The sequence below is a fragment of the Lepus europaeus genome, chromosome 1 (assembly GCF_033115175.1).
Source record: "Lepus europaeus isolate LE1 chromosome 1, mLepTim1.pri, whole genome shotgun sequence".
NCBI lineage: Eukaryota > Metazoa > Chordata > Mammalia > Lagomorpha > Leporidae > Lepus > Lepus europaeus.
In genome coordinates this window covers 14,678,813-14,706,654 of record NC_084827.1, presented here as the reverse complement: position 1 = coordinate 14,706,654, position 27,842 = coordinate 14,678,813, and the positions used below count along the sequence as shown (strand labels likewise).

Below are 27,842 nucleotides of genomic sequence, written 5' to 3'. Positions count from 1 at the left end.
AGGTGTTCTCTCGCTCTTTGTGTGTCCAATCCCCAGTGCCCCCTTTTCTAACCATTCCACTGTGTCCAGATCAGCACTTGACACAACATACATCCTGCAGTCTCCCAATCGCGTAGCCATTTCATGGACTTCCTGTGTTAAGAAATTCATTTCTTCCCAGATGGTTTCCCAGATCCAATCCCCTGCATGGTTTCAGTCAATACATATTGAACCAATGAATGCATATAAAAGTTTTGTGTGGAACTTGATCAAATACGTGCTGTTGCTTATTTTATATGAAATTAGCTTTCTCAAACTTACAGAATGGACCGCAGTTCCTTCAAAGAGCATTAAAATACACGGCAGCTTTCCCTGCTATGTCCCCAGCCCCGACCTCTAGCGAAGACCTTCTCTTTCTGTTGTCTCTGTTGCGTTTGTCCTAATAAATTTTTTTAAAGATTTATTTTATTTATTTGAAAGAGTTACAGAGAGAGGTAGAGACAAAGAGAGAGAGGTCTTCTATCCGCTGGTTCACGCCTCAGATGGCCACAATGGTTGGAGCTGCGCCGATCCAAAGCTAGGAGCCAGGAGCTTCTTCCAGGTCTCCCACATGGGTGCAGGGGCCCAAGGACTTGGGCCATCCTCCACTGCTTTCCCAGGCCATAGCAGAGAGCTGCATTGGAAGAGGAGCAGCCGGAACTAGAACCAGCACCTATATGGGTTGCCAGTGCTTCACGCCAGGGCTTTACCCACCACGCCACAGCGCTGGCCCCTGTCCTAATAAATTTATATTCCCCTCCCATCAGCTTCTCTTAGAGTGGACCGGTATCACAGGGAAGCCCAGAGGGTCAGTCTCTTGACTCCCGGCTGACCAACACCCTTTGTAACTTACTGAAGGCCTCTTCTCACCACCGCTGAGTCGGGACAGTCCTGCATTTCTGCTGGGGGTCCCACACGTCCTGCTCCCTTCCCAGTGAACATGTGTTGGCTGTCGATGTCCTCCTGTTCTCAGGTCTGCTACTCATCATGCTGCTTCCTTTGTCTCCCTCCCACGTAGACACTGATGCCATGCGGGCATTATGGCTACTAGAACGCCCCCTATGTTTTGGGATTTTTAGTAGATACCTTGTCACATACTTTTGTTGTTAACTATTTTTGTATGTTTTTTTTTAAACTTTTATTTAATGAATATAAATTTCCAGTGTACAGCTTATGGATTACAGTGGCTTTCCCCTCCCATAACTTCCCTCCCACCCGCAACCCTCCCCTCTCCCGCTCCCTCTCCCCTTCCATTTGCATCAAGATTCATTTTCAATTCTCTTTATATACAGAAGATCAATTTAGTATAAAGGTTTCAACAGTTTGCACCCACATAGACACACAAAGTGAAACATACTGTTTGAGTACTAGTTATAGCATCAAATCAAAATGTACAGCACATTAAGGACAGAGATCCCACATGAGGAGCAAGTGCACAGTGGCTCCTGTTGTTGACCCAACAAATTGACACTCTAGTTTATGGCACCAGTAACCACCCTAGGCTGTCGTCATGAGTTGCCAAGGCTATGGAAGCCTTCCAAGTTTGCCGACTCTGATCATATTTAGACAAGGTCATAAAAGACAGAGTGAGAATAGTAACCAATGATCCTAAGAGTGGCATTAACCAGGTTTGAACAATTATACAGCATTAAGTGGGGAAGAGGACCATCAGTACACACATGTTGGGAGTAGAGCCATTGGTGGTAGAGTAGAGGTTATGATTACAAAGGAATGAGGCCCAAGTACGCTAGACAGGGTCTAGAACAAAGGACAGAGTCATTCTTAGAGGAGCTAAGAAAGGTGCTGTCTAAGCTACAATTAAGTTTTCTGATTGAGAGGCAAATAGAACCTGATAGAAGGGGCTTGATAATAATCTGGTGGGCTTTAGGCCTTGTAAGTTCAGAGGCCCAGACCTTTGTATGTTTTTCATTTTGCTATTTACTGTATTTTTTTTTTAATGTGGAGATGCTGGGAGATGCAGAGCTATGCTGCTGCTACCCCTGTCTTCTTCCCAGCTGTGACATAATTTAAATCAAGCATCACTAGGAGACAAAATGAGGAAGATATAAAGTGAAATTGCAGCAGTAAATATTGTCCTAGGATAGACTGATTGGGGCAAAATAGCAATACACTCAGAGGAGAGTGAATAATAGCAGGCACAAATAAATGAGCAAAAAAATACGTTCAAAGCCAATTCGGTTACTTTATAGTAATTTTATAGTAATGTGCTGCTATTCAGATATATTTGTGGAGTTATTTTTTTAATATTTATTTATTTGAAAGGCAGAGTTACAGTGAGGCAGAGAGAGAAAGAGAGAGATCTTCCATCTGCTGGCTCACTCCCCAAATGGCTGCAACGGCCAGAGTTGGGCACATGCAAAGCCAAGAGCCAGGAACTTACTCCAGGTCTCCCATGCAGGTTCAGGGGCCCAGGGACTTGGGCCATCTTCCGCTGCTCTCCTATGCCACAGCAGGAAGCTGGATCGGAAGAGGAGCAGCCAGATCCTGAACTGGTGCCCATATGGGATGCCAACACCACAGGCAGCGGCTTCACCTACTATACCACGGCACCGGCCCCTGTGGAGTTATTAATACATATAAGTTTTAAATGGTGCAGTTTGAATGGGGCTTGTTCTTTTCTTGGCTCATTACAACCTCCCTGCTGACCCACCAACACAAGTGTTATCTCCACCCTGCTTACACACAACCACAGAGCTAACGGCTGGGAAAGAGTAAAATGGTCTTAACAGCCAATACCCACCTGAGAGTCTGTGCTTAGTGAGTCCACGTTAGCCCTCATGTCTGGAAGTTTCTAAGGAGCAATCTGAAAAGCTTGGCCTACCCTTTTTCAAGGTAGGAACAGTTAATAACAAATTCTAGTCTAGGTTTCAAGGAATGGTAAGCACTCTTTGCATTACCCCGTTTCCTCCCTTCCGTTTAACTGTTGTACGTTAAAGATTTTATTGAGCTCCTACTTCTTGCTGAGGTTTGTGTCCTGGGTGCAGGGATGCAGCAGTGAGACTCTGGTCCCTAGGATGTGGCTTTATTCCCCAAAGGTGCTCAGCATGCCCTCCTTCGGAGCATTACAAAGCAAAGTCACTCTCCAGACAAGTTTCTGTAATGCAAAAATACTTTTAGAACCAGAATAGGATCATCTGTATTCTTTAAAAATTGCCCCCCAAAACAGGCAAACTCTTAAAAGTAAGCCAGCTCCAAGGTGAAGCCAGGAGGTTAGCTTACGCTGGGGTTCACCTTTCTCTAGCATGCTTATCTGCTATTATTTCTTACACAGTTTTTAATCAACGTCAATATACAGCGTAGCCTAGTAATGACATGAAAATCAAAACAGCAAGGAAAGATTACTGTATTTTAAAAGCTTTTGGGGCCGGCACTGTGGCGCAGCTGCTTAACGCCCTGGCCTGAAGCACCAGCATCCCATGTGGACACCAGTTCTAGTCCCAGCTACTCCTCTTCCGATCCAGCTCTCTGCTATAGCCTGGGAAAGCAGTAGAAGATGGCCTAAGTCCTTGGGCACCTGCACCCACATGGAGACCTGAAAGAAGCTCCTGGCTCCTGGATTTGGATTGGTGCAGCTCCAGCCGTTGTGGCCAATTGGGGAGTGAACCATCAGGTGGAAGCTCGCTCTCTCTCTCTCTCTCTCTCTCTCTCTCTCTGCCGCTCCTCTCTCTGTGTGTAATTCTGACTTTCAAATAAATAAATAAATAAATCTTAAAAAAAAAGCTTTTACTGTTTAAATAGATGTTATAAATATCTGTAAATATTGGTCTTTTGTGTAAAACAGATAAGCATTTGCTAATTTATATTCTCTGTAAGTTAAGAATTTTATATTTTAGCTTTGCTTTTAACGTGGGAAAATCCAGTACATGGGCAGTTGCTAACCAGGGCATACTCCATCAGATGATCTGTTTGTAAACGTGTACTATTTATAAAACAGCACATCATGCCATCAAGGTTTTTGGTTTTTTTCCTTCTATCTTTTTGAATTCCATTTTGCCATCAGATTATAAACACTTTGAATGCAGCAACTGTTTTTTTGAATCTGTTTTCACCCCAGATGCTTACTAAGGATGGATAGTGACATGGGTAAAATATGAGAGAAAGACCTCACAATTTCTCCTATCTCAGGATCATCCTTAAACATAGCTGGATACGTTCATCCGGTCAGTTAGCCCTCTGTATGTGCTCATGCCTGGGAAAACTGAAAAGAACAATAATCTGTGTACTTGAGAAGCTTTAATTTTATTAGAAAGATAAGAAATGCAAACATGAGATGGACATTGAGCCTAATGGTTAAATTGCTAGTTCAGGGGCCGGCGCCGTGGCTCATTTGGTTAATCCTCCGCCTGCGGCGCTGGCATCCCATATGGGCGCCGGGATGCCCATATGTGGCTGCTCCTCTTCCAGTCCAGCTCTCTGCTGTGGCCCGGGAGGGCAGTGGAGGATGGCCCAAGTGTTTGGACCCTGCACCCACAGGGGAGACCAGGAAGAAGCACCTGGCTCCTGGCTTCAGATTGACGCAGCACTGGCTGTAGCGGCCATTTGGGGGAGTGAACCAACGGAAGGAAGACCTTTCTCTCTGTCTCTCTCTCACTGTCTAACTCTATCTGTCAAATAAAAAAAAAAAAGTGTTGCTTCAGACACCTGCATCCCACATTGGAATCCTGGGTTCAGTTTCTGCTTTGTGTCCTGATTCCAGCTTCTTTATAACGCGGACCCTGGGGGGCAACAGCAATTGCTCTTGTAATTGGGTTCTGCCATTCGTGTGGCTGACTTGTTTGAGTTCCTGGCTCCCAGCGAGGGTCTAGCCCAGCCCTAGCCACTGCTATTTGGGGAGTGACTCAGCAGAAGGGAACTCTATGAGACGTTTTCTGTCTCTCAAATAAATAAATAAATAAATATTTAAATAAACATATTAAAAGCAAAAAAATAAATTTATTTTATTTATTTGAAAGGCAGAGTTACAGAGGGAGACAGAGACACAGAGAGAGATCTTCCATTCATTGGATGCAAAAGCCAGGGCTGGGCCAGGCTGAAGCCATGATCCAGGAGCTTAATCCGAGTCTCCCAGGTGGATACAGGGGCCCAAGGTCTTGGGCTGTGTTCTTTTGCTTTCCCAGGTGCATGAACACCTGGGGCAGCTGGGACTCAAACCAGTGCCCATATCGAATGCCAGCATCCCAGGCAGCAGCTTAGCCTGCTGTGCCACAACAGCAACCTTCAAACAAAATTTTTTTAAAGTAATGTTAACAAAAATTGTTCCATTAGTATTTACATGTTAAATAAAGCTAATAAAATTTCAGTCTTCCTAAAAACATTTTGTCTTATTTATAATCCATTGAAGAAATATCAATCTTTTTGTGCCTTTTTTTCCTTTTTTTATTTCTGCTGTTTGAATCTCTGGTAAGACAAGAATGATTGTAGCTATTTTAATCATTGGACATATTTTTAACATCAGCATAATTTTCTGATTATATTTCTTGCCTAGGAAAAAGAGTCTGTCCACAGACAACATGAGACAGCCCGGCAAGCCCTCATGGGAAAGACACCCCCTGATCACATATTCCTGTTTCAAAGGTAGCAGCTTATCACATTTATTGATACCTGAGTGACTTTAAGTTGATTTTTTTTTTGTGAATCCTCAACAGAAACAGAAACCTCTGTACTAAAATGGACCCAGCAGTTCAGAAGAACTCCAGTTCTTGAGTTGTATTTCATTTTCATATATATATATATATATATATATATATATACACACATATATGTATATATGTGTGTGTGTGTATATACATATGTTTAAAAAGGCATAATGTGCTCATAGCTACTAGAAGGTGATGATTTTTGCAGACCACAAAGAATCATATTTCTGGTGGTGTTTGAATATGAGTATCAGGCTTTCCCGAGGCTATTGCTGACTGAAGCTTAATTATATTCTCTACTGTCTGTCACGATTCTCAAAACAATAGCAAGCAGTTATTTGTGGGATCATTTGTTTAAAGTCCCTTTTCCATATTAGACTGTAAATCCCATGAAGCTAGGGACCATTGTATACTAACTCACAAACACTTAGTTCTCAATGTGAAATGTTTCTCTTAGTGACTGCTGCATAGTAAGGGCTCCATGGATATTAGTGGCTATAATAATTATTGTTGAGGATCTTTAATTACTATAAATAAAGGTAAGTTTTTTTCTATTTTTCTGCTGCCGTATCAGAAGCATGTAATTACCGTTCCCCATGTTGGTAGGCAATCGTTGAATAGACTCATTCAAAAGACAGGCAGTGTGGTCTCTACCAAGTTCAGCAGAGCTGAATCTGGGGCCTGTGTGTGACCACTGACCAGCAGACTCATGCCTGTTCAGACACTGTAGATGTGGAAACTAAGAGATCGTAAATATGAGCTCCAAATAGATTCTCACAAGGGCAGACAGACACTTTGAATTTGCTCGCATTTATATGATGCGTTGGGCAGCTTTGCACAAAGCAGCTTAGCAAACCTGCGATGAATTGCAGCAGGATTTATTCCCTAAAAAATGGGTAATGATTCTTTTCCTTTAAAGTCACTCTGAGAGAACAGGAATGCATACTATACTTACAAATAGATGAAGAGAATAGTTAATGTTAGAATTTATAATATATTAGAATTTTTAGAACTATGTCACTCAGGTGAAATTTTAAAGCATTAATTATATACAACATTGGAAAAATGTCTATTTTAATTTTTATAGCAGTTGGGGCCGAGACTATGGCTCAGAGGGTTAACTCCCTGGCCTGAATCGTCAGCATCCCATATGGGCACTGGTTCAAGACCCGGTTGCTCCACTTCCAATCCAGCTCTCTCTGCTATGGCCTGGGAAAGCAGTGGAAGATGACCCAAGTCCTTGGGCCCCTGCACCCGATGGGAGACCTGGAGGAAGTTCCTGGCTCCTGGCTTTGGATTGGTGCAGCTCCAGCCGTTGCAGCCAGTTAGGGAGTGAACCAGCAGATGGAAGACCTCTCTCTCTCTCTGCCTCTCCTTCTCTCCGTGTAACTCTGACTTTCAAATAAATAAATAAATAAATTTTATAGCAGTTGATAAATTGTTGGACCTTCCATAACAACATACAAATCACAAGGAAGATAATTTGCCTGTATTTATGGCTTTTAATATATAAAGAATATTAAAATGATACAAATTTGCTTAATCTTCAAATTAGAATCTAATTATTGTAGTTGGCTGGGTCTAGGCTGTTGTCCTCAAATCAAGAAGGAATTCAAGGGTGAGATGTAGGTCAAGGTCAACAGAGAAGATTTGTTTACATGCAAAGCAAAAGCACACACTGAAAAGGAGTATGGGCATATTCAAAAGTTGCACTCATAGGCCGGCACCGTGGCTTAACAGGCTAATCCTCCGCCTTGCGGCGCCGGCACACCGGGTTCTAGTCCCAGTTGGGGCGCCGGATTCTATTCCGGTTGCCCCCCTTCCAGTCCAGCTCTCTGCTATGGCCCGGGAAGGCAGTGAAGGATGGCCCAAGTGATTGGGCCCTGCACCCCATGGGAGACCAGGAGAAGCACCTGGCTCCTGGCTTCGGATCAGCGCGGTGCACCGGCCGCGGCGGTCATTGGAGGGTGAACCAACAGCAAAAAGGAAGACCTTTCTCTCTGTCTCTCTCTCTCACTATCTACTCTGCCTGTCAAAAAGAAAAAAAAAAAAAAAGAAAAGAAAAAGTTGCACTCAACCAGTTGCAGAATAGGGGGTGGTGTCATGGTAGGAATTAATTGAATATTCAAAGACGGTGGAATTTGGGCTGGAACTTAAGAGCCATTCATTTCTCAGCCCTTCTCTGGAAAATCTTGCAAGTGTCCTGGCTCTGGCACGTGGTAGCAGTGGGAGTGCAGGCCGTGGTAACTTTAATGATTTTAGAATTAGCTGAGTCATGGCAGGATGTAGTTGGCAGCCATGCTGGGTTTGTTTTAGCAAAACCACAGAATCTGAGGTTGTCTACTTCATGGAAGTTGTTAACAACCTCTGTCTGCCAGTGACTAAGACAAACTTTGAAGTGAACGTCTCTGAGTGGCTACATTACATTATTCGAAATACATTTTATTGGCATTGCTTTTACGTGAGATATAATGGATGTTAATAATAGTATTCAGTTGGTATGTGTATGTATGCTTGGTATCATGACAAAGTCCTATGGGTTATTTATTTATTTATTTTTTAAATTTCCAATGTCAGGGGTCTGGTGCCAGTACCTGTACGCGGTATTACAAATTTAGAAGATCTAAAGAGAAGTTTTGATCTTTGTGAAGATTATCTTAAACCTCCCTTTGGATCATATCCTGAAAAGAGGTGAGTTGAGTGTTTGTGGGTGGAATTGGTTATTCTCTGCTGGGTGCAATCAGCGTGCACATTTGTAGGCGTCAGAGAAGTCCTGAAACTGGGGAGCAGGGCTCCTCTTCTCACCGTGAAATTTGAAAGGAGTAGACCACAAGAATTTAAAGAAATAGTCAATAAACACTCAATCAATGAGAAAAACACTGAAAAATATGATGGTTTTTAAAATGAGCAACGCTTTCCTTGATTTCCGAATTTTACTGTTGTGATATTTTGTGTTCTTCCCTAAAATATGATGAATAACTGTCCCCTCTGAGTCTGCTCATCTCACTAGATACTAAAAACCCCAGCGTTATAATTAATTAGCTTTCAATAACACTGTGGAAATTGTGGGTCAGAGGATGTGCTTAAACTCTGCATTTTTAGGACAGTAAGGTTGGCTGATGGAAAAAACATAGTGAGCAAGAGGAAACAAAATGTCTAGTTGCCCCACCCATAGGCTCATACATCATCTGTTTCTATGGTGAAAAGGGCCCAGCCTGTCACTCAAGGTTGAAACTTCCTGTTTCAACTTGAACCTGTCACTCAAGGCATTGAATAGCAATGGTGAGAGTGGGCATCCTTGTCTGGTTCCAGATCTCGGTGGAAATCCTTCCAACTTTTCCCCATTCCACAGAACGCTGGCCATGAGTTTGTCATAAATTGCCTTGATTGTATTGAGGAATGTTCTTTCTATACCCAATTTGCTTAGAGTTTTCATCATGAAAGGGTGTCGGATTTTATCAAATGCTTTCTCTGCATCTATTGAAATAATCATGTGGTTTTTGTTCTTCAGTTTGTTAATGTGATGTATCACATTTGTTGATTTGTGAATGTTGAACCATTCCTGCATACCAGGGATAAATCCCACTTGGTTTGGGTGAATGATGTTTCTGATGTGTTGTGATATTCTATGTATTTTGTTGAGGATTTTTGCATCTGTGTTCATCAGGGAAATTGGTCTCTGGGAAATTGGTAGTTCTCTTTCTTTGTTGTATCTTTTTCAGGTTTAGGAATTAAGGTGATGCTGGCTTCATGGAAGGAGTTTGGGAGCATTCCCTCCCTTTCCATTGTTCTGAATAGCTTGAAAAGAATTGGAGTTAGTTCTTCTTTAAATGTCTGGTAGAATTCAGCAGTGAAGCCATCCAGACCTGGACTTTTCTTTGTTGGGAGGGTCTTTATTACTGATTCAATTTCCATCTTGGTTATTGGTCTGCTTAGGTTATCTATGTCTTCACAACTCAATTTAGGAAGGTTGTATGTGTCCATGAATCTATCCATTTCTTCTGGGTTTCCCAGTTTGTTGGCATACAGCTCTTTGTATAGGTTTCTGATTATTCTTTTTATTTCTGTGGTATCTGTCATTACATTTCCCTTTTCCTCTCTAATTTTATTAATTTGGGTCTTCTCCCACCTTTTTTTTTTTTGGTTAGTTGGGCCAACAATGTATCAATTTTATTTATATTTCTAAAAACCACCTCTTCACTTTGCTGATCTTTTGTATTGTGTTTTTTAAAGTTTCAATTTTATTTCTTCTCTAATTTTAATTATTTCTTTTCTCCTACTAGTTTTGGGTTTAGTTTGCTGTTGTTTTTCTAGGTCTTTGAGATACACTGATAGCTCATTTATTTGATGCCTTTCCAATTTCTTGCTGTAGGCACCAATTACTATAAATGTTCCTCTTAACACTGCGTTTGCTTTATCCCCTAAGTTTTGATATGTTGTATTGTCATATTCATTTGTTTCTAGAAATTTTTTTTTTATTTTTTTATTTCTTCAAGAACCCACTGTTCATTCAGATGGCATGTGGTCAGTCTCCATTGATTTTGCATATGTTCTAGAGATTCCTGAGTTGTTTATTTCCAGCTTTGTTCTGCTGTGGTCAGAGAAGATGCATGGCATGATTTCAATTTTTTTGAAATTTGCTGAGACTTCCTTTATGGAATAGCATGTGGTCAGTCCTAAAGAAAGTTTCATGCACTGGTAAGGAGAACGTTCCATGCACTGGTAAGAAGAAAGTTCCATGCACTGGTAAGAAGAGTATTCTTTAACTGTAGAATGGAAAGTTCTGTAGTTATATTTTAGGGCCATTTTGGTCTATAGTGTCAATTAACTCTGTTGTTTCCTTGCTGATTTTCTGTCTGGTTGATCTGTCCATTGCTGAAAGTGAGGTATTGAAGTCCCCCATTACTATTGTATTTGAGTCTATGTCTCCCTTTAAATCCCTGAACATTTCTTTTAAATAGCCAGGTGCCCAGTAATTAGGAGCATATACGTTTATAATACTCACATCTTCCAGTTGAATTGATCTCTTAATCATTATATAGTGCCCTTCTTTGTCTATTTTAACAGTTTTTGTGTTAAAGTCTATTTTATCTGATGTTAGGATGGCTATACTAGCTCTTTTTAGGTTTCTGTGAGCATGGAATAACTTTTTCCATCCTTTCACTTTCAGTCTTAGTGTACCTTTGTTGGTGAGATGTGTTTCTTGTAGGCAGCAGATAGATGGGTTTTGTTTTTTAATCCATTCTGCCATTCTTTTTAATTTTTAAAAGCCTGTGTCTTAACTGGAGAGTTGAGGCCATTTACATTCAAGGTGACTATTGATAAGTAACTGCCATTTTTTCATACATATTCCTATTGTTTACTTCGGATTTCCTTTGTACTTTCACTGGGAGATTTTTCGGCCTTCACCTTCTTTCAGAGTGATGACCATGTTTCTGTGTTTCTGTGCGCAGCACATCCTTAAGCATCTTTTGAAGGCCTGATGGGTGGTAACAAATTCAATTTATGTTTGTTATGGAAGGTCTTTATTTCACCTTCGTTCAAAAATGAGAGCTTTGTGGCCGGCGCTGTGGCTCAGTAGGCTAATCTTCCGCCTGCAGCACTGGCACTCCGGGTTCTAATCCCAGTTGGGGCACCGGTTCTGTCCCAGTTGCTCCTCTTCCAGTCCAGCTCTCTGCTGTGGCCTGGGAAGGCAATGGAGGATGGCCCAAGCGCTTGGACCCTGCACCCACATGGGGGCCAGGAGGAAGCACCTGGCTCCTGGCTACAGATAGGCGCAGGTGCTGGCTGTAGTAGCCATTTGGGGGGTGAACCAACGGAAGGAAGACCTTTCTCTCTCTCTCTCTCTCTCTCTCTCTCACTAACTCTGCCTGTCAAAAATAAATAAATAAATAAATAAATAAGAGCTTCACAGTGTACAGTATTCCGAGTTGACAGTTTTTTTTCTCTTAAGACTTAGAATACATCTCTCCAAACCTGTAGGGTGTCAGATGAGAAGTCAGCTGTCGGTCTAATTGGAGATACTCTGAAAGTAATCTGGCATTTATCTTGTGCACATTTTAGAATATTTTCTTTATGTTCAACTTGGAGAGTCTGACTACAATGTGTTTTTGTGAAGATCTTTTCTGTTCATGTCTGTTAGGTGTTCTATGTGCTTCCTGTACGTGGACATCCATGTCTTTCTCCAAATTTGGGAAGTTTTCTGTAATTATTTCACTAAATAGACCTTCTAATCCATTCTCTCTTTCCACACCTTCAGGAACTACTAAGACTATTTGTTGGGTCATTGGTAGTATCCTATAGATCTCCAGCACTGCTTTTTAGTTTCCTAATTTCTTCATCTTTTTTTTTTTTTTTGGTCTGACTGTAAAATTTCCATCAATTTATCTTCTAAGTCTGATATTCTTTCTTCTGTTTGAGTCTGTTGTTAAGATTTTTCCACTGCATTTTTAAATTTTATTCTATTGAATTCTTCATTTTGAAGGTTTCATTTTAATTTATAGTTTCATGGGAGAAATTTTTGTTCATGTCATGTACTGATTTCATTAGTTCATGGATTTTTGCTTTGGATTACTTCTAAGTAATCCTACGATCAATTTTTTTAATTCCATTTCTGACATTTCTTCAATCTCTTCATCTTTCACAATCTAAAATTGAAGTATTGTTTTTTTTTTTTTTCAGGGCATCATGCTGTCTTCCTTGTTCTTTTTTCTTGAATTGGTGTGTTTATTATTCAGCATTTGTGGAGAAACTTGTTTGTTTCTTTTGTTTTCTTTTTCCCTGTGATGGCTTTTATCTTTCAACTATACCTCTGTGGCTTAGTGGAGTATCTGCTCTTTCAGTGAATACCCAGAAGTGTGTGCTGGGTGTGGCCAGGGAGTTCTGTTCAGTGTCCAGGGTGAAGGGAGTGTCCAAGGTGATACCCAGGTTGGGCATAGTAAATCTCATCTTTTTTCTTTTTTGTCAGAGGGGTGATTTGTTCTGCTCTGTTGCATAGTCTCATACTCCTCTCCTCAGAAGAGACCAATGCCTGGGTGCGAGCCCTAGCAGGTAGAATTTTCATCCTTGCTGCCACAAGAACCACGTAGAAGATCTGTACAGTCCTCGGTGTAAACACAGATCCCGCAGCAGTGACCCTCACCAGGGAATCAGAGACCCCTGAGCGTGTGGAGCTGCCCACAGTGACTGCCCAAAGTCCCAGCCAGACCCTGCGCCCTCCCATGCAGCCACAGTGTTTTCACAGTCTGGACACACAAGCCTCCCACAGTCAGAAGCACCCAGCCCCCTATCAGCGCTCCCAGCCAGACCCAGGTGTCTCCTCTCAGCTGCTTGCTGGTCGTGGGGACTCAAGATGGCACAGCTGTTACATATGTCCACAATGACGACTGCCCTCTCTCCGTTAGTTACAGGATGCCAGTGTAGGGTGGTCGGGGAGAGAGAAACATGCCCCCTTTATTTCTCCTCTAGTTTGGCAGGCTCTTTCCCACAGCTTAATTGCCAGTGGCTTGCTCTGCTGCAGTCTGGTCTCACCTCACTCCCCTGAGCTGGTGCATAGCCTCTTGGCTGCTGGGGTCCTGAGCTATGCGTGTCCACATCCTCCCCATAGTTCCCTCTATTACGTGTGGAATTTCCTTTGCTGTTTTCTCCCTAACTCTTCCCCGAGACCACACTCTCTTACCCTAGACTAGAGCAGTAAGCTCCCTCCCTGTTCCTAACCCTCCTGTCTTGGATCTCCAGGGGGTTAGGATTTTAACAGATGAATTTGGACACATCAGACCCATGGCACATACTAATAAAATAACTCAAAATGTGGGACATTACAAAGATATTTATTGTAGCAGAAAAACTTGGAAAGAACCTTAATGTCCAAAAATAAAGGAATGGTGAAATAAGCATGAAGTATCTGGTTAATAGCCCATTATGTGGCTATTAAACATCAGCCTCCAGAGAACAGCTAAGGACATAAAATTGTTCACTGAGAATGTGGACAATTACATGCAACAAAAAAGTGAATCTATGCATAGGAAAAAGAGCTGAAATGTGATAATGGTTTTCTTTTTTTTTTAATATATTTTTGACAGGCAAAGTTAGACAGTGAGAGAGAGAGACAGAGAGTTATAGAGAGTCAGAGAGAAAGGTCTTCCTTCCATTGGTTCACCCCCCCCCCCCCAGATGGCTGCTACGGCTGGCACGCTGCACCGATCTGAAGCCAGGAGCCAGGTGCTTCCTCCTGGTCTCCCATGCGGGTGTAGGGCCCAAGCGCTTGGGCCATTTTCCACTGCCTTCCTGGGCCACAGCAGAGAGCTGGACTGGAAGAGGAGCAACCGGGACAGAATCCAGCGCCCTGACCAGGACTAGAACCCAGGGTGCCAGCGCCGCAAGCAGAGGATTAGCCAAGTGAGCTGCGGCGCTGGCGCCTGATAATGGTCTTCTATGTGTGATTTCCCTTATTTCATCTTAGTGATAAACAGTTAATACGCTTTATTTAAGGAGATAAAAACAATGGTAAAGATAACCCCAAACTATTGAACGGAAGAGCAAATGTGCGAGAGATAGGAGGAGCAGAATTATAAAGATAGCGGATTTCACTTATTATGTGCCAGTAGCCTGTTCTGGGAACGTGATAGATGTTATGGCAGCACACAGGTTCACTTATAACAATGCAGTGGGGGCAGGGATGTTGTCCCTGGTTTTAACACTTGACACCTGGAGCAAGTTGACTGGTGGTGTGAAAGGAACTGCCCACGGGCATGGATCACTTCTGGTTCATCTCAGAGGTGAGGGCTGGGCCCAGGTCGAGGGGCTCCAGGCTCCTTGTGCCAGGCCACCTGGCTGCGCTGCCAGTGAGGCTTTGCATCCACCTGAAGACATAGCCACCTAGGAAAGAAACACCGAAAAGCACCAGGTGGTCTGTGCTGAACGGAAAACAATTAGGTTGCTTTTTCTCTGTCCTCCCAAACCACCTCTTATTTGCTGGAGCCTGTGTTTATGTGTGTGTGTGTGTCATTTTTGCTTCTCAAATAAAGAGAACACATTTTTTAGAAATTGTGTTAGGGCTAGCATTGTGGCATAGTAGGTTAAGCTTCCACCTGCAGTGCCGGCATCCCATATGGGCACCGGTTCTAGTTCCGGCTGCTACACTTCTGATCCAGATCCCTGCTAACGAACCTGGGAAAGTAGTGAGACATGGTCCAAGTGCTTGGGCCCCTGCATCCAGCTGGGAGACCCAGAAGAGGCTCCTGGATCCTGGCTCCTGGCTCCGGGTCGGCTCAGCTCAGTTGTAGCCATTTGGGGAATGAACCAGTGGATGGAACACCTCTCTCTCTGTGTCTCCTTCTCTCTGTAACTCTGCCTCTCAAATAAATTAAAAAAAAAAAAAAAAAAAAAAAAAAAAAAAAAACCATGAAAGCTCCCTCTGCTCCCACACCAAAAGAAAAGAAATCATGTAACAGAGACATGTTCACAAACTACTACATGACTTTGTAAAGGAAACAGTGACATCACAGGCCTAAATCATATCGCCACTAATAGTTTGTGTCTCAGAAAAGCTCTTTCTCTTTTCCTGTTTTCAGTGACAAGGATACCTCCATCTCCATAAAGTACCCTGCATTATTTCGGTCTTTTCCATGGTCCAAAGAACTGCCTTTTCAGCTCCCAGAGGGCAGCATTTCTTCACGTCCAGGATCAGGAGTAAGTGATAGTGAGGCGGATCAGGCCTTAAAAGGTAGGAGGAGTTTCACATATGGTTCTGTAAATATTATACCTATGACTGTTCCTCTTAATTAAATGAGTGTTTTAAATCAGAGCTAGGCTGCGTTATCTTGTCCTCCATTGTCATAGATGAGAAACGAAGTTCAGAAAGATCGGACGTATGCCCAAGGTTGCTTGGCTACTTAGAGTGGCAGCTGCTGCCCTGCCCACCAGGCTACACGACCTGCAGGTCTCTGGGGTGAGGGGCACCTGCTGTCTGGAGGAGGTCTTAGTGACTTGGCCTCCATCCAGTGAAGGTGAAAGAAGCGCGGAGGACTGCAGGTTGCTTGTCAGTCTTCCATTGTGGAGGCTTGGAAGAATTCTGGTGGTTTTAGGTTTGCCCCTCCCCCTCCCCCCCTGCCTGCACCCCACTCCCCAGGACATATGGGAATGCACATGTGCAGACTGAGCCAGAGTGAGGTTTTCTTTCTGGGCTCCGTGTCAGTGTCCTTAAGTCCTGCTGAGGGAAGAAGGGCTGAAGGTGAAAACGGGAGAAGAGAAAGTAATCTGGGTGTCAGGATGGATGGTGGGGCTTTGCGAGTAATTAGAAGAAGGAATGAGTTGAGAGAATTCTCTAGAGCCTGGAGATCAGGAGGCAGTCACCATTGGTAGCCTTTGGAGAATGTTCTACCTGATCCTGCTTGCTCAAATGATCACAGAAACTAGAAAGAAAATACAGCCTTCTTGGCTACCTAGGATAAGAAGGCACAGGGGGTGGGATCTCCACAAGAAGGAAGTTACTAAATCGAGCATTTCTAACCAGTTTAAAGGCATAGTCCCTCTTTGGCTGTGGCTGTGTTCAGGGTAAGTGGACAAAATGAGGTCTTTTCAAGGAGTTTACTTACAAAGGACACGAGCAATAAGGTTTAGAGTTCCAACACCAAAGCTCCGGGAAATAATCTCTGTAGACCTTTGTGTCATCTCCCAAGAAGTGGGAAGTATTTTAGGAGCTCCTTAAGGACGCGGACCTGCCGCTCCAAAGATGAGAGGACCCAGAATGTGGCACCGCTGCTCTGGCTTCCCCAGGGATGCTGTTCCACTTCTTCCCAGTTTCTGTCTGTGTCCTCTACCACACCTTTCCTTAAATGGAATACTTAGAGTCAAGCATCGCATTCCGAAGAGAGTCTTAACCAGAGTAAAGTTGTCTGTGGTGTGGTACAGTGGGAAGAGCGTTATATTAAGAATCAGAAGACTGAGTTCTAGGTCTAGGTCTAGGTCTAGGTCTAGGTCTAGTTCTATACTAACTGATTATGTTGGGAAAATCCATTAACATGTGAACCTGGAAACAATACCTATCTTGTAATAACATACTGTTGTTTTCTATTTCTATAACAAGTAATATAGGACCAGATAAGACGAGATATCTAAGAAAGTAAAGTGATAGATACCTGCTGGGTATTGTGATTGTAATTTTTGCACACGTAGCAGAAGATGGCGGTAGTTTTCATCAGGGATGGTTTCTGTAGTTATTTTGTTCCTTTGAATAGGCCACATGTTCCTGTTTCTTGGTGTACTTTATGAACTTTTGTTTAAAGTTGGGCATTTGAAAAAGTGGCTACGTCTTCCAGGCTGCAGACCGGATCAGGGCGAGGGGGAGCCCTTCACCAACGTGAAGGCTGTGTTCTGAGCTAGCAATCAGCTTAGCAGCTCTCTAGCCTTTTTCCGGGTGTGCGTTCTCCCTGTTTGTGTGCTTTCCCCCAGTGTCACAGTATGCACAACTGCTTTGAGATGTGTTAACCTTCCCCAGGGTCTTACCTTCCCAGGACTTTAGTTGTCCTATTGTGTTCCCTCGTGGTCTTCTTGAGCCAGGCCCACTGCTCCCTGTGGCTTCCCCTGGTTTGAGATTCCAGCTATACGTCTTTGGGCCATGTGAAGTCTGAGTTAGCTGACACAGAGACCAATAAGGCAGTCCTTAGAGTTCAGAACGTTGCGCATTAGGTCAGCTTGCTCTGTCTGTCCTGAAGAAGGGACCTGGGAACCTCACCGCCGCGTGCTGGGGAGGGGTGCAGCAAAGGTGAGCAACAACACAATGGAATGCTCTTCCATTTTGAAGTGGCTTTTCTAGAACGATTGTTCACTTGATTGCTGTAGATCTTTAACTGATCCCAGGGCTCTGATAAAGTTGTTTTAGCTAGTCTCTAGCTGTTTACTAAATGTTTTCAAGGAATGAGAGGGCCTGGAGCTTCCTATTCCGCAATGTTTCTGATGTGCTTCTGTGGTGTGGCAAGCACATCACATCCTGGTTCTAGATCGGTGAAACTCTCCTATCTTTTTCACGAGAAGTGCCACACTGCATCTGTAGCATCCATTATATGCCAGGGTGATTTCTTTTTACACAGATGCAACTTTGACTTTTATGTTTTTAGCATTCTGGTTTCAGTTCCACATTATAGCTTGATCAGACCATTTGGGGTCCTGATTCAGCCCCCTATATTATGCATTTTTGAAATCTCTATACCCAGAATCCATGCCACCTGTACCTTTGTCACAGTCACTGTCCACCATAGGACTCAGGACTTGGCTGTGGGTAGTATCTCGTGGTAAACCCTGGAGACTCAGTTCCAGGGCTAATTTCACATCTCCCAATGTGTCCACGTGGAAACTCTGGTAAGTGACCTACGGAAATAAAAATATGAGTATCTGATGTCAGTAAGATTTTGAACTCAGAGGTCAGCAAGCTTTCTGTAAAGGACCAGATACTAGATGCTCTTGACTTTGTGGGCAATACTGGATCTTTTGCAACTGCTCAGCCCTTCCATTACAGAGGGAAAGCATCCATAAATAATATGTAAATCAAATGGGAATGGGCTGGTCCCAATAAAATTTTATTTATAAGAACAGGCTGCAGGCTAGATTTGGCCTGTGCATCATATTTTATAGACTTTTGCCTCAGTAAAAGGGAAATTAATTTGAAATAATTGTTCTTTGCAAATCCTCTCCAGTACTCATCATCCAGTCTTTTCTAAATATATAACAAGTTATTTAATAAACTGAAATTTGCTAAGATTTAAAGTCAGATGTGCCCAATTTTTGAATGGCAATATTGGTTTTTTTGTTTTTTGTTTTTTTTTTTTTTTTTTTTTTTTTTTTTTTTGACAGGCAGAGTGGATAGTGAGAGAGAGAGAGACAGAGAGAAAGGTCTTCCTTTTTGCCGTTGGTTCACCCTCCAATGGCCACTGCGGCCAGCGCATCTCGCTAATCCGAAGCCAGGAGCCAGGTGCTTCTCCTGGTCTCCCATGCGGGTGCAGGGCCCAAGGACTTGGGCCATCCTCCACTGCCTTCCCGGGCCATAGCAGAGAGCTGGCCTGGAAGAGGGGCAACCGGGATAGAATCCGGCGCCCCAACCGGGATTAGAACCTGGTGTGCCGGTGCCGCAAGGCGGAGGATTAGCCTGTTAAGCCACGGCGCCAGCCTGAATGGCAATATTGTTTATCTCCAGTAGTTTGCTCACTGTTGATGAGTTCTCAGTAGCTAGTATTCTGTAAATACTTTTAGTACCCTGAGATATAGATTATCTGATTGTGGAAATTTGAACTGATTGAGAAAGAAGGACTGCTTTTCTACTATCTTCTTTGTTATGTGTGGCCTTTATTCTCTTCAAATGTGTGCCTTATTTTTCCAGCTTAAAAAATATCCCCATGGTAAAAAAAAAAAAAAAAAAAAAAAAAAGAGGAAATTTCTTTTCTTTTTGTTCCTCTCTTAACATGATATTATCTTTTCAAGTAGTGTGCTCTCTGAATATAGCTTTGAAAGGTTAATTTTCCCTTTTGCTTTTGCTCAACCAGTAGATTTGGGTTTCTTTATAAGTCATTTTTTTTCTTACTCCTTGTAGAATCTTATGCTTCTCTTAGTCCCTATTACACTACTTTCTCACCAATAAAAATTATGTTTTGCCTATAGCTTCATGCCTCTATCTTCAGTATGTCATCTTCTAAACTCTTTCTTCTTCCCTGAAAAAAACTAATTCCAGACACCTTCCTGCTTGGTGTACAGACCAGTCTCAGAGGAGAATAGATGAAGTCTCTCTAGGAAGCACTTCAGTGTGTGTGGAGTGTGTGTGTGTGTGTGTACACGCAACCTGACTGGGTATGATTAGGAAAGAATGTGGCATGGACCACTGTTAGGAGGATACAGGGACCTGGTGGAGGAGTATTAGAGTCAGTGCTTGCTGTAGTAACTTTTCTGTTGTCCAGTCATGTACCTGATATCGTCAGACTTCATCTCCTACTTTCATTTGATTCTCAGAGTTTCTCATGAGTTAATTCTAAAAACTTACTCTGGTGTTTATATCTAGCAATGTTTATTTTTTTCTTTAGTGTACCAAGGGTGTAAACTATATGCACTGTATTTTTTCCTTGTTATTTTACAGCACTGTGTTTGCAAAAATCATTTTCACATGAAGAAGAGTCTGTCCAACATAGAAGACACTCAGTCACATCCATCAGTCGCCCAGGTTCCAACACCAAACCGACCCTGCCTCCAATCCCTCATGGCCGCAAATGGACTAGTGGTTGATATCCGATCTTAACGTGGGGAACTTGCCCTGAGAATGTCCAGTCCCTTGTTTTTCCTGGCCGTGGATTCCAGCTGTTTCTCACTCAACCAACTACCTACGAAACAATGTTCCACCTGCCTTAATTCTCTCAATTTCTTTTGTGATTCTCTACGTAGTGTCTTTTATTTCTTTTTCTTTTTTTATTAAATGTGGGTTGTTCCTAGCTTTTAAAATTCCAATTTTTTCTGTATCTATAAATGATTTTTCCAGCTGTTTCCTGCTTTGAAATATCTGAAGTCAAAATCTTCTCGATCTTGGCTTTGCTCTGCCTGAAGTGATTTTTTTGGATATGTACATCTGGGATTGTGATCTTGGAATTACATTGTGTCCATTTTTAACACATTGTATGCTCTGGAGGATAATTATTTTCTTCCCATAATGACAGGATTATAGAGTTCCATTTAACGTATAACCAAAATGATTTGGCGGAATCTCTCAAGTAGAAAGAAGTAATGGAACGTTGAAAGGTTCTTGACTTATTTAGCCAAAGAAGGACTTGTGGAGAGCCAGGATTCTTAGTAGCCAATATTAATAAGAATCCCTCCCATCCTGTCTACATTTCCACCCCCAAGCTGGTAGTAATGAGGCACCTCTCCCCCTTCCCTTCCCAACAGGGACTACCAGGGACATTTTCATTAACAGCCAGGACTTCCACCACTGTCCCATCTCCTTAGAGTGTCGATGGAGGCCATGTGAGGAGCAATAATGAGATGGTCTTCCTTCTTGTAGCCAGAGTGGTATGAACAGAGATCTAGTGGAGACTCTAATGCCCACCTCTGCCTAGCATTCATGAGATGTCTCGCCTCTCTTTCTGAGTGTCAACAGAGGCCAAGTGGAGAACTTCCACCTCCACATGGAAATAATCCGCAAATATCTCCTTGCCCTACTGACATGGTGGCAGAGAAGGCCTGCTAAGAAAGAAGATTTAAATAATAGTATCATAGCTGTCCAAAATGTCCAAATATAATTGTTTTCAAAAGATCACTCATCAAGAATCAGGAGAACTCCAACATGAACAAGAAAAAACAGCTTATGCCAACAACAAAACAACATGGGTGTTGGAATTATCTGGCAAAGATTTTAAAGCAGCATTCATAAAAATGCTTGAACAAGCAAGTATGAGCATGATTGAAACAAATGAAAAGATGATCAGCAAAGAGATAGAAAGTCACAGAAAAGAAATAGAAGACATAAAGAAGAACCAAAAGGAAACTTTAGAACTGAACAATATAATAACTGAAATTTTAAAATTCATCACATGGCACAATGGTGAATTGTAGAAGAAAATCAGTGAACCTGAAGACAAAGCAGTTGAGATTACCCAACCTGAATGACAGAAAATAGGCTAGGGGCCAGCACCGTGGCTCACTATAATATATAGGAAGATCTAATATTCATGCGAAAGGAAGGCAAAAGAATGTGAGACTGAAAAAATATTAGAAGAAACAATGTCCAAAAATTTTCCTAAATTGGCAATTCTGCAAAAGGCGGAATCCTGCAATTTCAAAAGGCTGAGTGAATTCAAAGCAGAATAATCCTCACAAAAATTTATGACAAGGCACCTCATAAACTTCTGAAAACTAAAAAAGAAACAAAATCTTAAAATAGAGAGGAATGCACCCCATGGGAGACCAGGAGAAGCACCTGGCTCCTGCCTTGGGATCAGCACGGTGCGCCGGCCGCGGCAGCCATTGGAGGGTGAACCAATGCCAAGGGAACACCTTTCTCTCTGTCTCTCTCACTGTCCACTCTGCCTGTCAGAAAAAAAAAAGGGGGGGGGGAGGAAATTATACCTTTGTTATAGGAAAAAACAAAATCAAATGATAATGAATTTCTCATTAAAAACAATATCAGAAACCATGGAAGTGGTACAACATTTTCAAGTACTAAAAAAAAAAAGAAAGAATAAAGAAAAGAATGATCAACTTATAATTCTGTATTCAATGCAAACGCCCTTAAGAGTAAAAGAGAAGTCAAAAAAGTATTAGATGAATGAAAAAGGAATTTAACCTATCCTTAAAGGCGAAAAGAAGTTCATAAAACAGAATAGAAATAATAAAAGAGGAAAATTTGAGACAGCAAGAAGGAAGAAAGAATAACAGAGGAAAAATACAAGTAAATACAATTAAAGTTCATTTTCTTCTTTTTTTTTTTTTTTTTTTTTTTTGACAGGCAGAGTGGACAGTGAGAGAGAGAGACAGAGAGAAAGGTCTTCCTTTTGCCGTTGGTTCACCCTCCAATGGCCACCGCGGTTGGCGCACTGCCGCCGGCGCACCGTGCTGATCCGATGGCAGGAGCCAGGTGCTTCTCCTGGTCTCCCATGGGGTGCAGGACCCAAGCACTTGGGCCATCCTCCACTGCACTCCCTGGCCACAGCAGAGAGCTGGCCTGGAAGAGGGGCAACTGGGACAGAATCCGGTGCCCCGACCGGGACTAGAACCTGGTGTGCCAGCGCCGCAAGGTGGAGGATTAGCCTAGTGAGCCGCGGCGCTGGCCCATTTTCTTTTTTTAAAAAAAGGATTATTTATTTATTTAAAAGGCAAAATTACAGAGAGAGAGAAGTCTTCAATCCAAGGGTTCACTCCCCATATAGCTACAATGGCAGGGGCTGGGCAAGGCTAAAGCCAGGAGCCAGGAACTCATCCGGGTCTCCCTTGTGGGAGGCAGGAGCTTTAGCGCATTAGCAGGGAGCTGGATCAGAAGTGAAGCATCCTGGACATGGCTCAGTGGTTAAGGCCCCGTTGGGATGCCTGCACCCTGTATTGGAATGCCTGGTTAGAGTCTCAGCTCTGCTTCCAATCCAGCTCCCTGTTAATTCATGTCCTAGGAGGCTCAGGTACTTGGGCCCCTGCTACCCACATGGGAGACCTGAATTGAGTTCTGGGCTCCTGGTTTCAGCCTGGCCCAGCTACAACTGTTGCAGGCATTTAAAGAGTAAGCCACCTTCTCTCTATCTTCAAATGAAATGAAAATAAATAATTTTTTAAAAATTTAGCCTCTGAGACTTGGCAGTAAACTTATTTTTAAAGTTAAATTAAATTTAAAGCTAAATAAAGTATTTAAAAAAACTCAAAAAAAAAAAAAAAAACCAACCCTGACTCAATATATGCAGTTTATAAGAAACACACCTGAAATATAACAACCCAAGCAGATTGGAAATAAAAAATGTGAACATGTTTGCATACCTTAATCAAAAGAAAGCAGAATGATGATATTAATACCAAATAAAGTAAGCTACAGAGAATAAAAATTATCAGAGACATGTACATTACATAATGATAAAGGATCAGTCAACCAAAAAACCATAGCAAGAATAACTATATATGCACCAAAAAACAGAGCTGAGAAACAGGAGAGGCTAAAACTGGTAGAATGGAGAGTAAAATAGATTTACAATTAAAACTGTTGGGTCCAACAGCCCTTTCTCAACAACAGATGGAACAAGTAGACAAAATCAGCAAAGACAGCGAAAAGTTCATCATCAACCAATGGAATTTAATTGATGTTTATAGAATACTGCGTCAAATAGCCCATAAACATCATTTTAATATTCTTTCATCATTTGCCAAAGCAGATCATATTTAGAGTCAGGAAAGAACCTCAACACATAGAAAAGAACTGAAATATAGCCGGCGCCGCGGCTCAATAGGCTAATCCTCCACCTTGCGGCGCCGGCACACCGGGTTCTAGTCCCGGTCGGGGCACCGATCCTGTCCCGGTTGCCCCTCTTCCAGGCCAGCTCTCTGCTGTGACCAGGGAGTGCAGTGGAGGATGGCCCAGTCCTTGGGCCCTGCACCCCATGGGAGACCAGGAGAAGCACCTGGCTCCTGCCATCGGATCAGCGCGGTGCGCCGGCCGCAGCGCGCCTACCGCGGCGGCCATTGGAGGGTGAACCAACGGCAAAAGGAAGACCTTTCTCTCTGTCTCTCTCTCTCACTGTCCACATTGCCTATCAAAAAAAAAAAAAAAAAAAAAAAGAACTGAAATATAGTGTGTTCTCTGCTTAAAATACAATGAAACTGTGGCTTAACAGGCTAATCCTCCGGCAACAAAAAATAAAAAAAAAATACAATGAAACTAGTAAAAGGAAAATCTCCAAACATCTGGAAACTAAACACATTCCTAAATAATCCATGGATCTACAAGGAAGACTCAAGGGAATAAAAACGTATGTTGGACCGAATGAAAATGAAAATATACCATACCAAAATAGGTAACGTGCATCTAAACATGGCTAAATGGATGCGCCAAGAAGGCCAGGAGCAATGGTAATGGCCGCCATGGCGCTTCCCTCCGGAAAATGGTGAAGAAAATTTAAATCAGCCAGCCTGCCAAGGACACTTGCTCCTTCTTGCGGCAAAACTGAGATGAAGAGATGAGCTGTGGGGGTCTCGCACTGTGGTTCCTGCATGGAGACACACCACCACTTCTGCCATCACAGTGAAGTCTACAATCAGACGACCGAAGGAATCAGAAGACCAGTAGAGGCACCATGTTTGAGACATCAGTAGCCTATAATAACTAGGTTCATATGTATACGTGTGTGTGTGTGCACATGTGTGTGTGATTGTAACAGGAGTGCCTATTAGGAATCTTAGGCTGATTGAGATAGTGCACGTGTGGTGAGTATGAACACCTCAGGCCACAAACTCTTAATTTTAAGTTCAAATCCCAAGATAGAGAAAATCTGACTTCTAGTTGGCTCAGGACAGTCTCAATGAACTCACCGTTTACTCCTCTTGCTGTATACCTGGGGTTGATCCACCTTCCAGGGGTCACAGAGTTTCCAGGCTTCTGGTCCCTGCGTTAATAAGAAGGTTGCAGGCGTGTCCTGGCTGCCAGAGGCCATGCCGGTAGCTGTGGCTGTGCTGAGCATTCTCCATGTGCCAACGCTCCTTTTGGTGCTCTCTTCACAAACGCACATACGGCACCAACTGCTGCGCCCTGCGCCAGGAGTCAGACTCAGCCTGGGTCTGCCCTGACATCCACGCGGCTGCCTCTCCTTGCCTAGTTCCCATCACAGAGATGTATGGGGAACATGGTGCCCCGGGGCCTGGTGGAGCTCCCCATGGGAAGCCAGGCAGCGGGTTGCACGGCCCCCACTCCCAGAGTCCCCCTTCCCAGTGGGAGTTCAGCTGGTGCTCAACCCTGAGTTAGGCATCTGGAGTAGTGGTTCTCAGGGTCCATTTTCCCCAAAATGCCAATGGCCAGGCTGCATTCCAAGCCAATTCAATAAGGGTCTGTAGGCACGGATGCCCAGGCACTGGATTTTTTTCAACATCTCCTGAGTGATTCCAGTGATTCCAATGTGTAATCAGGTTTGAGAACCACTGCTCTCACAAAGACTGAGTGGGGACTTCCTAGGATAAAATCATCATTTTTGGTGATGGGGGGCAGTTTATAAGTGGCCATATCACCACACCCTCATTGGCAAAAAGTGTATTATAATTTTTTATCATTACTAATTTGATAGTTGAAAATGTTATTGTATTGGTTAGGTTTGCTATTTTTCATATGCTTATTTTTTAATTAATATCTCCTTCTTAGTCAAACTATGAATGCTGGATCATCTCTCTGTCGCCTGATAATCCTAATAAGTGTTTTCTCTATTTTCGTGAGAGCTGTGTCTATTAAATATTAACTATTTGGTTCCCACTTTTTATAAATCTCCCAATTTGTTATTGCTCTTTTTTTAAACTTTAAATACAGGAGCTTTTAGCCCTTATGTAGTGTTTGCTGAGTGCACGTTCTTGAATTCTCTTTAAAGCAGCACTGTATAATAAGGCTTTCAGGGGTGGTGGCCATGTAGAGTAGCCTCCGTCCTCCCCAGGATGTGGCTGCTGGCTTCCCTGTGGCCATCGAATACTTGGAAAGCAGTTAGTGTGACCAAGGAACAGACATTTTATTTTTACTTTTAATCTATTTAAATGTAAATCATCACATTGGCTACCAGTTGGGCATTGTAGTTCCAAAGGCTTTATTATAGTTTTGTTCTTGTTGGCCCAAAAGTCATTTTGAGGTTTTTTTTTTTCTTATAAGCTCTAATTTTGGTGAATTACAATGAAGAAATGAAAACCTGGTTTAAATTGTATTAGAGTTCCTTATGTCCTCCATGTTCAGGTTAAGAAATCCGAGGTGAGTGTTGAGGTGTAGCAAGTAAAGGCACTGCCTGCAGTGCCTGCATCCCATATGGCACTGGTTTGTTTCCCAGCTGCTCCATTTCCAATCCAGCTCCCTGCTCATGCACCTGGGAAAAGCAACAGAATATGGCCCAAGTGCTTGGGCTCCTGCCACGCATGTGGGAGAGCCAGATGAAGCTCCTGGCTTCAGGCTGGCCCAGCCCTGGTCATTGTGGCCATCTGGGGAGTGAGTCAACAGATCGAAGGTCTCTTCCCTCTCTCTCTGTGTGTGTGTCTCTCTCTGTAACTCTTTCAAATAAATAAATCTTTAAAAGAAACATCAGTGGAATTAAAAAAAAAACCTATTATATAATATTTTGCTATCTCTACTAATTAAGTTTTATCAATTATGTTTTTAAAGCTACCGAGATACATCCTCTTACTTTTATCAACTTGTTCTGTAAAAGATGACATTGCTATTTTAGTATCTCACTGTAATTCTGCGTCTGTCTCTTATATACCAGTTTTTTACTGTATAAATTTTGATGTTATGTTAATCAGCTCGTAAATGCTCAGGACTATTATCATAATTATAGATTTCAATATAGGAAGATCCTTTTGTCTTTGTTTTCTTGAATCGATTTGCTTTGAACTCTCCTTTGATTATATCAGTGGCACCTGCGCTTATTTTTATTCGCCTGATGCACCTATCGTTTTCATCTTATTCTTTCTATGTAATTTAATTTTGCTCTCATGGTTGTTCTTCTCTAACCCAATCTGAATCTGCCTTTTTGCTTTGGTTGTGGAGGAAAACTAGTTTTATTTCTTTTTAAAACTCCTAAGCTCATTTTGTTTCATATTTCGTGTGAGTTTGAGACTCTGGGCTTTTATTATTATTATTATTATTTGTCATTTCACTGATTGGTTTATGTCTTTTGCTATATATTTTGCTCTTTTCATTTTCCATAACTTGGAAGGTACATTTTCCCCTGTCCTGATGAACTTCATAGAATTTAAATTCTTTTTTTTTTTTTTTTTGACAGGCAGAGTGGACAGTGAGAGAGAGAGACACAGGTCTTCCTTTGCCATTGGTTCACCCCTCAATGGCCGCTGCGGCCGGCACACCGCGCTGATCCAAAGCCAGGAGCCAGGTGCTTCTCCTGGTCTCCCATGGGGTGCAGGGCCCAAGCACTTGGGCCATCCTCCACTGCACTCCCGGGCCACAGCAGAGAGCTGGACAGGAAGAGGAGTGGCAGGGACAGAATCCAGTGCCCCGACCGGGACTAGGACCCGGGGTGCCGGCACCACGGGCGGAGGATTAGCCTAGAGAGCCGTGGCGCGGGCCAGAATTTAAATTCTTAAAAGTTTCTCCCCTGTCTTTCACATTCCCACAATTATAAATTTTATCAGGAATTATAGATTCAGCCTGTAGAACCTCACCCTCATTTGTTTTTCGTTTCTGTTTTTGGAGGGTTTTTTTGTGATTAAATATTCACAAACAGCTTTGCTTTATAGTCACTGTTATGTTATTTACTCTTCTGAAATTTCCAGTGGCCTTAATGTTTACTGCCAGTTATTTTATCTAACCTTTTAATTGCAGACTCTTCGATTAATCTAAGAGCCAGAAGGGAGCACTGGGGAAAGAGTTCCCTGGGCTGCACACATCCACTGGGCTTCTGAACTCCAGCAGCAGAGGGGCAAGGGGCGAGGCCGCTGGACTTTTGGTTTTAAGATTTTATTTAT

The 27,842-nt window shown here is 42.6% G+C and overlaps 1 protein-coding gene across 1 annotated transcript in view; it reads left to right on the top strand.

Annotated features, from left to right (window-relative positions):
- The window catches only part of LRGUK (leucine rich repeats and guanylate kinase domain containing), a 133,791-nt gene extending 113,532 nt beyond the window's left edge, over positions 1–20,259 (top strand). The window contains exons 17-20 of the mRNA XM_062195156.1: positions 5,525–5,613; positions 8,253–8,366; positions 15,248–15,399; positions 19,795–20,259. Of these exons, the coding sequence (XP_062051140.1) occupies positions 5,525–5,613; positions 8,253–8,366; positions 15,248–15,399; positions 19,795–19,940 (501 nt within the window). The 3' untranslated portion in view covers positions 19,941–20,259. The remainder of the gene's footprint in view (positions 1–5,524; positions 5,614–8,252; positions 8,367–15,247; positions 15,400–19,794) is intronic.
- Positions 20,260–27,842: the final 7,583 nt, after the last annotated feature.